The 11,434-nt window shown below is 35.8% G+C and overlaps 1 protein-coding gene across 6 annotated transcripts in view; it reads right to left on the bottom strand.

The window, feature by feature from the left end:
- Positions 1-4,411: 4,411 nt before the first annotated feature.
- The window catches only part of LOC126339400 (uncharacterized), a 111,077-nt gene continuing 104,054 nt past the window's right edge, over positions 4,412-11,434 (bottom strand). For all 6 annotated transcript variants that reach the window (XM_050001628.1, XM_050001629.1, XM_050001631.1 and 3 more), the window contains one exon: positions 4,412-10,729. In XM_050001628.1, coding sequence (XP_049857585.1) covers positions 7,054-10,680 — 3,627 coding nt within the window. In that variant the 5' untranslated portion in view covers positions 10,681-10,729 and the 3' untranslated portion in view covers positions 4,412-7,053. The remainder of the gene's footprint in view (positions 10,730-11,434) is intronic.

Genomic DNA, 11,434 nt, shown 5'->3' with positions numbered 1-11,434 from the left:
ATTATTGTGATTAAAGGTTATAACAGAAATGGCATCAAATAGCCACTGACATAACCTCATACTGATCCCCATCACATCATTAACAGAAGTGATAAAAGATTTGAAGTCATCATAAAAAGTAAGACAACACTGTCTCCATTGATAGAGTGAAGGTAGCATTCATTATACAAGAATCTTCACACCTGCATCTTCCACATAACCAGACAAAAACATCCACCACCAAGCAGTCTCCGCTGGAATGTTCACCGACTCTGACTCAACATTAAACACATTCTGGATGATGGGTACACTCACAACATGATTCATGGATGGTGCTTCATGCATCCACTTTCCCATAGTGGGCTATATAGTGATGACAAGCTACAGCAATAGCAGATGTTAAATGATCATTTGGCATACATCAACAGAGTTCATACACTGGCTACCAGGAGCACCATGAAATTCCTCCTCCTTGCTGCAGTGTAGAGTTCCATGACCTTAATATTGTCTGTGTTTCTTTCTTTCCTAGTTTAATTGTTCACTTGATTACCTAGCAAAAGCTTGAGTTCTCATGCTTTTGTGTTAGCAACTACACTGCATTTTCTGGTTATCATGTTCAATGTGGAGGCATGCTATTTAACAAAATAAAGTGTTACTCAAAGCCACACATTTGTTCATATCTAATTCTCACTGTGGCTGGAACACAATGTCGAGTTCAGGAGTCTAGCAACCCACTGTTTTGTGACAAACTACCATATTATCGATGGAGTGGAGATTAAAGGATAGGCGGACTCTTAGAAGGGATGGCTTATATCTCTTTATGTAGAAGACTAAGGAGAGAGATACCCATACTGCACAAATGACAATGTATGTTCACAGTATCGGCTCAAAGGACAAGGTGTGAGTATATTTCTTAGAATGGTATGAAACTATACAGTGACAGTTAGTCACACTGTCGAAGCATTCTCAAAAGTAGTTAAAAGCAAACAGACTTCCCTGGGTAATGATTGATGTTTTAAATCTTTGTTTCTATAGATGTTGTCTTGTCACAAATCTAAGACCTGGAATTGTGGAAATTACTATAGAGGAAAGAGTCAGCATGTAACTCCTTATAGTAGATGAATATCTGCACCTTGTACATCTCAATAAAGTTGACACGATTTTGTTTTTATAGGCTGATTAAGAATAATGAAATCATGGTAGAGACTGATCGATCATAACAACAACTTCGTATGGGTTTTGAGACTGCAGTGACATACAATCAAAGTAATTGGCTGTTTAGAAAAATGTAATAAAGTAGATAAAGATAAAACTGTTGACTAGAGTGTAACAAAAATGACAACTTAGTGTTTTAATTAATATTTACTATTAATGTAAAGATGTTACATTAAGAGTGAAGACATCGAAGGATGAGACAATCTTTTATCAATTAAACTGAGTAATAAATATTTACCAAAAAATGCAAATGCAAACTGCGATATTTACCACTGGTAAACAAAGAGACTGAAACTTAAGACATATGAGGAATCTGGTTATACTGAGCGGGGAAACAGAATTCAGCCTCATAAGACCTTTATTTTAATAATGGTAATAATTTATTAAAAAGCTCAATATCATAGTACAGTCGTAATTAGTTAATTAAGTTAACTTACACAACATCTGTCACTTTAGTGTGTGTGTTTGTGTGTGTGGGGGGGGGTCGGGGAATCTATGGTAGATCAGGTTGTTCCACCACATCCTTGCAGTCAGATAAAAGGCATTAGAGAAAAACATTGTAAAGGTAGTTCACATTTAGATAATCTTCACTGTGCGTGCTTTGCACTGACATACCTACAGATATGATGATGAAGATGGGCACAGAACATCGGCAAAGCGTGACAGTAATCTGTTGTCTCCACCTCTTATGAAAAGATCACTTATGCTTTGCCATTGTGGCTTTGCACTATTTTCCAAGGCTGAGAGAAAGAGGCACTGCCTACAATGCCAGTGCCCAGAAACAGTTGAACAAAGCTGAAGAGGAATGTCACTTTCTTCTGTGATGTTATGAGATTTGCTAGAGAAATTTTGTTCTAGTTCATATGAAATCTGTTCACCCAATGTATATGAATGTTGGATAAGAACAACAAAATAGAAAAGAGTTTAAAAGTCAATTATGCTATTTAGTAGCTTGAAGACTATAAAGGCCTCTTACAGTCCACGACCCTCTGCAAATCGAAGTCAAGTTACACATTGAGCATTGTTGGTACTCCATAGCAGATCCACAGCATTAAGAAACCACATGAAGATGACCACAAGAAAACAGCCAAGGTATAAGTTCACAAGCAGCATCAGTGTGACAAGTCACTGAAATCCAACATGAATCCTGGGCTCAGTACAGCCATTAGACACTATCTCTGTTTCACTATTAAATTTCAACAGTGCTACACTGCAGAGTGTTAATGAACATACAAGCTTTTGGAATAGGTTCCCAGATATGTGAATGGCTCAAAGACTTCTTATATAATAGGAGTCACTACATTGTCCTTGATGGAGTGTGTTCATCGCAGACTAGATTATTGTTAAGAATGTCCCGGGTTAGTGTGATACAATTACTGTTATTCTCTATATAGGTAAATAATCTGACGGGCAGGATGAACAGCAACCTGCAGGAATTTGCTGATGATCCTGTGAAGTATGGAAAGGTGCTGTCACTGAGTGGCTGTAGGAAGATACAAGATGATTTACAGAAAATTTATAGTTGGTATGATGTATCACAGCTAGGCTTAAACATAGTAAAGTCTAAGTTAATGCACATGTGTAGGAAAAACAATGCCACAATGTTGAAATACAGCATTAATTGTGTGATACTTAGTGCATCAAGTCAACTAAATATCTAGGTGTAATGTAACCCAACAGAAACAGTAACATGAAATTTTCTTAGTGAAAGGTTTTTTAAAAAGAATAAATTCCCTTCAAATCCATATAAGGAATTTTGTTCATTTTGCTTGTAAATGCAGGCATATGTGTTATATACATTCTGTAAAAATTACACTGTTCTAACACTAACAGTTCTGTTGAAAAGTGTATCTATTCAAAGGAAGAAATAGCATTGGCAGAATAGGGATAAAAACTGCCTTCAGTCTCCCCTTAAATTGAACTGTTCGGGAGGTAACAAATGAAATTAAATGGATAACAGTGTGCACTGATAACCTAACCCATTACTCTGTTGTCAACATTGTGCCTGGCTTCTGAAACTCTAGAAACTGCCTAGTTTCTTGCAAAAGATGTAATCGGAAGCATTAAGTGTTGCACATGTAAAGACCTCAGGATCACAACTGTCTGCTGCACATAGTAAATTTAAATTAGATGCCAGATACATTCTTGCTTTGTGTTCATGTTGAGCAGAGAGGATGGCCCACTACACTGATGAAGCAAAACTACTGGTATTCATACATATCTAGGGCCCCCTGATAATACCAAAAACCAAGTTACATGCTGCAACACTTGTGACATAATGGTGATTTTTGCACCTGTGGAGAAGTTGGCATTTATCAGATCCTATGTTGCTCACCTGTCATTGCAGACAAGATTGGTAGCACACATTCATTCTGGTACTGTCCTATGGCATAAGATGCTGGAGTAAAGTAGCTAAGGGCAGAAAGATATTTATCCTACTGAAAAATGCAATAAGAACTTCACACAAAATTGATAATCAAACATTTTGTAGAAGCATCCAACATGCATTCAACATCTTGTAGAGCCTCTGGATACTTGCAACATACAAACTCGATAAATATTTAACAACAAAAGTGAATACACTAAGAACTCTGAAACACAGTCACAATACTAGTAGTAAAAATAATACTATGTAGGGTTCAGAATGGAATTTGATACTTGGGTCCAAATGTTTAGAACTGATTGCCAGTAGATATCAAGCATGGAATTGAAAACTCCTGGGTATTAAAAAACAATTAAGAGACTACCTTGATTTCCATTCTTCCTGCATTTTATCAGAATTGTGGAGATGAATATTTAAATTTCATGTAACTTTAATATTAGTATGAATCAGATCTTAATTTTGCCATTACATAAACAGCTGACACTTGTGCTTGCAAAATTACATAACTGCTTGTTCAATGAATGAAATAAAAACAGCACCTGAGTGGTACAGGTGAAGCAGCAAGGCTTTTTCTGCTAATTTGCATAAAATAATTGCAACAATTATTGGCATCAGTTGAGTAGGACTTGCCATAATTGTTATTAGTATACTTCACAGAAGTAGTGAGGTGCAGCTACTTCTGCACATTAATGTGTAACACGACTCATTTTGTACCCCCGAATACTCTATTTCACGATTAAATTTACAGACTACAATGTCTGAACAATGGAAAACTGAAAGGGTTCTAGGTGACAGTATGAACTGAGGATGTTGCTTGTGAGTCACTGAAACTGGTTGTCTTTTTGACTGCTTTGAACATCTATTTATTGTCTCACATAATAACAAACTAAACTCTGTCTTTAAAGTTACCACATAGTAAGCACACAAGATAACACAGTTAAATTTGCTGATACAAATCTGTGGTTGCATCCACCATCTCAGTAGTACAGAGGAGTTCGAATCAGCCACATTCCATCATGAGAGAGTGTATGCATGACCATTGTCACAACCACATAGTCAGCCCTTGACAATCTGATGACTATCTCCTTAAAATAATAATAATAATAATAATAATAATAATAATAATAATAATAATAATAATCATGTCTACTTTGTCGCTGTTTCTGATGAGTGCTACACTGTGGGATTATTCACTGCTTTCCCTTTCAGTCTTATTGACTATAGTGTGGGATGTCGCTTGACTGCAATGCCATGAAGCCGCTATCACTGTATTTGACAATGTTCGAGTATTTTTCACTCTTTTGTCTTTTTAAAACCAATTGTGATAATTCTAATTGCTCTCCACCAGAAATAAAGAATAAAATCCTCTATATGATGTCTTCAAATCACACAGTAAAAAGACATTATACAAGCCATATTCTTATTCTATGTATTATAGCAGTCAATTTGGTTACATAAATATGAAGTGTAAGGAGACTGACATTGTTTACATTAGCAACACCATCATTACATTCATTACATGGTACAGCTACTTCTCTGACAGATGCTTTGAGAGGAGGAAAAAATATCTTGACTTGATCTAGTGGTTCTAATAATCAGGAATCACTCAAAAATTCAGTGCAAATATGACTTACTACTTATACAATGACTTGTGAACAAATTTGACACTCATTTTGTGTCTTAAATTTGATTGCTTATTATTGTGTGTGAAACAAATTCATCGTGCATTTAGCCCAATATAGGGGTGTGGGGTGTTTGGGTTTAAATCAAGGAACAGTGTGAATGGAGAAAGAACAGAATGATTAAGAATGTAGAAATAACAGCAAGTCATATGCAGGAAAGAACTCGATGTGAGGGTATAATATAGAAAGCATGGATGGCAGGAAGAATGAGAAGAAAGAGAGACTAGAGATTAAAATCCAGCTAATGATGATGCCATTAAAGACTGGCACACACTCAGATTGGAGCAATCCTTGCAGTTACTCAAGGTATTTGTGTTAAGTGCGGAGTACTTACATCAGGGTGGTCCAAATGCAATTTTAACTCTGCTACTACCAAATGAGTGTCCAGTGCTGTAACTACTGGGGCACTTTGCTCGTCATGAATGACTGGTGAAGAAAAGGTAAATAGTAAAGAGTACACATATAAAGCCAGGGTGGAAAGTTACACTGGTAAGTCAGATGGAACTTAGGGCAGGGCAAGCCAGCGATGTTTAGATGAAATTAAGGAATTATATGAGGAGAAGAGATGCACACAATTATCATTCTAATATGTTGTAAAAAGGAATTGAATACATAACTATAACAATTTGTCATCTTCTATTTTCCAAATAATATTTTTTTAATAAAAATAACATTACAGACTAACTGAAAGCATTCCAACTCAGGAATCCTCTTTCTTGAAAACTGGAATTTTGAATAGATAATAAGTTTATACATATAAGATATCTGAGCAAATGGCTGGCATATAGCAACACCGGCAAGAGGGGGAAACACTATCTTAACTAAATGAATGACAAATTCATCTATAAAGAGTATTCTTATAATATATAGTCACTGGAACATCCCAGTAAATAACTACACACTAATTTAAACAACACACAGTGATATGAACTTAAGTACGTGTTTATCAAGAAAAATAAGCAATATGCAAGGCAAGAGTCACATGAAACTTGGTACAGACATACTCCTCACAACAAGTTTAAACCTGCTGTTGACAAGGCACTGCGCTTGAAAACTTTAACTAATATATCCATCAGCTGTTCCTTGGTAAATTACTTTTTCCCTTTAAATAAGTTTGATGTTTTCAATTTATCTCGCATACTTGTCTCATTGTTAATTTTCATTTCACTTTACCCAATGGCGCCTCCTTAAAAATGATACCCTTGGTGACACTTTTGGATTGTGTGATGCAGTTCTTTCTTCACTTTCTTTGGCAGACACTCAATCTCTAATAATAATCAGTTCATATCAGTAGACTGATTGAATACACATGTACAACATATGACAAATTAAATAACAGTACGCTGATCTTCCTGTTATCATTTCCGTGGTATGCAGTTGTAAATTTAAAGATAGATAGATACAGAGATAGATAGATAGATAGATAGATAGAGAGAGAGAGAGAGAGAGAGAGAGAGAGATGGGGGAAGGGGTGATGGAAAGAAGGAAAAGGAGGGAGGACAAAATAATCCTGATTCTGGCTATAATACCACAGGAGTTCTTTCCTCTGACTAAACAGTTCAGCCATATAAAACTTTGATACAGAAGAGTATTTCTTTTTATGTAATAAAAAAATCTTAATATTAGATGACTTGACTCTGGAGCTATCCAATCTCTGCCTTGGCAGCTTAAGCAATAGTAATCACACTACATTAACAAACAATCAAAGGAAATAATATATATACAGTAAAATTAACATCATAATCTCACACATTTTTAATTCATCATTTAAACTTTCTCACACTGTTAAAGTTGTTAGCTCTTTACCAAGTTTTTCATTTCATCTAGCTTTCTGCCATGGCTTGCACCTGTCATATGACTTAATATAAGTGCTTTTTCACAGAAACAGTTGCACACACTGCAAAAGAAACCATTGTTTCTCAAGCTAAACTGAGTAGCAGGAACGATGTTCTTTAGACTGCCTGGTATATCCAATAGTTGTTTATTGGATGACTTATTTTTCAGTTCAATATTTCGTAATATATTTACCCGATCAAGATGACTTAAGCTAGAAATGTGTACCCTTATATTTAATATGTATCTTCCTACTTGTTCCCAACAAAGGGAGCAGATTATTTGCCTTGAATGAAACCTGATGAATTGTTTGTTAATGTGGAATGGTGCATAAAAATATGTCCATATATCATTTAACATAACTGAACGTTTCACTGACATTACCTGATGTCGATCCTCTACAATAGCAACACTGTCAGCAAGTGAGCAAGAAACAGCTGAACACAAAGAAACAGGTGTAGTACTTTCACAGCTGTTGCTTGAAATTCCAAACTCTTTGGGACAACTGTTCTTTTCAGCGGTTTCTTGTTTTATTTTATGCTTCTTTCCTTTCATATGATCCTCCTCTGCCTGGTAGTTAACAAGTTCACCTCCACAACTGTTATTTGGAACTTCAGGCCCTTTGGTACAATCATTCTTCATGGCAGTTATTCGTGCTGTTTTATGCTGCTTTTCTCTCACATGACCCAGCACTGACATGCCACAAACAAGTTTACAATCACACAATGTACATCTATATGTCTCATCCTCGATTTTTGTGATACCATATAGTGCATCTTCTGCTCTACACCGTTCCTCTGATCTCTGCACTGGTACATCACCTTTTTCATATTTCATAGGAGAATGAGGAGCTCTTCTCCCTCTCTCAATACGGCTATTTGCTCTCTGTTCTATAAACACAGCAGATTGCTTATCACAAGTACTGGAAGTAACAGGAGGCTCTTTACTGTTGAATGGTCTTTTTGCTTCATCAGAAAAACAAATGGTATGGCCAACTTCTCCTTGCAGCCCTCTGTAAATGTCATAATCTGTACTAAGAACACTGCCACTGTCTTCACATTTCTCTTGGTTGCTAGTCTCATCTCCTACATTTCGAAATGGAATACACTCTTCTTTATTTACTCTGTGAGTAAACGTCTCAAACCGTTTATCAAATGCATTATCCTGCACATACCTATCTGTAACAGATGCATTTACCTCATCACCAATAAAACGAACGGTCATTCCATTATTTGTAGTGTTATACAATTTCTGAGCCACAGGAATCTGATGACTAGTTATGAGGGATTCATGTATACCTTCAACTTCATTTGATTCTTGTACTTCTGATTTTATGTTTTTCTTCACATGCATGTCCAACTTCTGTGCCTGTGTATTACTTGTTTCTTCATTATCCATTAATGCCAAATTATCTGACTTTATATTGATTCCAGTCTGTGAAGTTAAAGGGATGGAGTACTTTTTATGATCAGAAAATGGCTCTTCCATTTTTATACTTTTGGTCTCCTGTCTGCCTAAATCAAGTGCATCAGACATTCTTCTCTTCTCATCTCCTTCAACTTTATTTAAATCTTGTAGTTTCATCTTTATGCTGTTCTTTGCAAGCATGTACAACAAATTCTCTTCCTCTGTATCACTTGTTACTGTTCTATCAATTAATATCAAATTCTCCAATTTTCTCTCTCTCCTAGCAGTTATTCGTGCTCTTTTATACTGCTTTCCTCTCACATGACCAAACACTGCCATGTCACAAAAAAGTGAAGATCTATACATCCCATTCCTGATCTTTATGATACCATATAGTGAATCTTCTGCTCTACACCATTTCTCTGATCTCTGAGCAGGGACATCACTGTTTATATATGTTCTAGGACAATGAGGAGCTTCCCTCCATCCCCCATAAAAGCTATTTTCTCTCCCTCCTAGTAACACAGCAGATTGATTATCACAAGTACTGAAAGTAACAGGAGGTTCTTTACTGTCAAATGATCTTTTTGCATGGGCAGAAAGAGAAGTGGTACAGCCAACTTCTTCTCGCAGTCCTCTGTAAATGTCTGTGTTTTCACGTTTCTCCTGACTGCTAGTCTCACTTCCTACATTTAGTAATGGAACACACATTTTATTATGTTCACTGTGAGTAAGAGTGTCAAAAGGTGTATTACACACATTACCCACTACATGTCTATCTACAACAGATGCATTTACCCCATCACCAGCAAAATGAACTGTTGCTCCATTATTTGTAGTGTCATACAAGTTGTGAGCCACAGGAATCTGACAACTAGTTATGGGGAATTTATGTATATCTTCAACAACATTTGATTCTTGTTTTTCTGTTTTTATGTTTTTCTTTGCATGCATGTTTGACTTTTGTGCCTGTATATTACTGGTTTGTTCATTATCCCTTAATACTGAATTCTCTGGCTTTATATTGGTTCCAGTCTGTGAAATTAATGGAATGGAATATTTGGTATTATCGGAAAATGGCACTTCCACTTTCATACTTTTGGTCTCGTGTCTGCCTACATCAAGCACATCACTTGTTATTCTCTTCCTGCCTCCTTTGACTTTATTTGAATCTTGTGTTTCTGTTTTTATATTTTTCTTCCCTTGCATATCCAACTTCAGTGCCCGTGTATTACTTGTTTCTTCATTATCCCTTAACAGTGAATTCTCTGATTTTACATTGGTTCCAGTCTGTGAAGTTAATGGAATGGAACACTTGGCATTATCAGAAAATGGCAAATCCACTTTTATACTTTTGGTCTCATGCCTGCCTAAATCTAGCACATCATTTATTATTCTCCTTCTACTTTCTTCAACTTTATTTGACTCTTGTGCTTCAGTTTTTATATTTTTCTTCTCTTGCATGTCTGACTTCCGTGCCTGTGTGTTACTTGTTTCTTCATTATCCCTTAATACCAAATTTTCTGGTTTTATATTGGTTCCAGTCTGTGAAGTTAATGGAAAGGAACACTTCGAATTATCAGAAAATGGCAATTCCATTTTTATACTTTTGGTCTCATGTCTGTCTAAATCACCCACATCAGACATTATTCTCTTCGTACCTCCTTCAAATTTATTTGAACCTTGTGTTTCTGTTTTTACATTTTTCTTCTCTTGTATGTCCAATTTCTGTGTTTGTGTATTAATTGCTTTTTCAGTACCAATTAATAATAAATTATCTGATTGTATATTGATTCCAGTTTGTGAAGTTAAAGCAATGGAACGCTTTCTATTATTGGAATATGGACTTTTTTTACTTTCAGTCTGTTGTCTGTCTAACTTCAGCATATGGGACTTTCTTCTCCTCCTCCCTCCTTCAAATAGAACAGCCTCCCCTTTTTGTTCATATGGTGACACAGTTACATATTCAGTTATAAGTCCTGAAAGTTCTTCATTTAACTTGTTCAATAGTATATTAACAAATACTAATCTGTGATGTATTTTAGCATTTATTTCCTTTTTATTAAGGAACGGCAGTAATGTATCATAGTTCTTTATGCAGGATTTGAAAGTATCATTTATCAGGTTGGCTAATTTGTCGACAAATGTATTTAAATCTTCTGTTGTTTCTTGGTAATTCATTGTGTCAAATCAAGCAAATTACTGGCATTGAAGACTGCAGAGATGAATCCTGAAAAAGTAGAGATATTTTTCAGACATATTCCACTGTGCTTTATCTGAATACTAGTTGACTCACAGAACTATGATAATTAACAGTTATACAGTGCATGATAGGTACTTAAATTACGTATACAGAATGTTTAAAGTTAAACAGTTATGAATAGCTCAAAAGGCATAAATCTTTTTTCAGTAATTGTTTCAGAACCAGTCTGGTAATAATGAATGGACACATCTGAAGCTATAGTCCATTTAAAATTACTTGATAGTTGAGGTCTTTCACTTGCTGCTACAGTGTTGCCACATCGGCCGCCAGCTACTGCTCTGTTTCAGGAAACACAGAAACATGACAAGTCACTTCACAAATGATGTTAATGTGGAACGTGGAGCATTGTTGGAAGATGCTGCCACAAGGTATGTCACAAATGTGAGATGCTCTGTTGACAGCTGATTTTAAGTGACCAATGATTAAACTGTGGCAGGAGATGTGTTTTGTAGCCCTGAATTTAAACTTGAGTCTTACACACAACCTTGTTACGTGCAATGTATCTGCAAAAGCGGTGGTCAACACTCTGCAGCAGAATAAAAATCATGATCACTTTGTTCATGGCTGTTAAAGTTAAACTCTACGATCACTCAAGACAGAAAAAGTTCAGTTTCAGAATTAAAAGCAAACTAGTTTCTTGCTATCATAGGTTACCTGAAGCTATCCTCCCAC

Source organism: Schistocerca gregaria, chromosome 1 (assembly GCF_023897955.1).
Source record: "Schistocerca gregaria isolate iqSchGreg1 chromosome 1, iqSchGreg1.2, whole genome shotgun sequence".
In the NCBI taxonomy this organism is placed as follows: Eukaryota; Metazoa; Arthropoda; class Insecta; order Orthoptera; family Acrididae; genus Schistocerca; species Schistocerca gregaria.
Note: the sequence above shows the minus strand (reverse complement) of the source record. Positions and strands in the feature narration are given on the sequence as shown.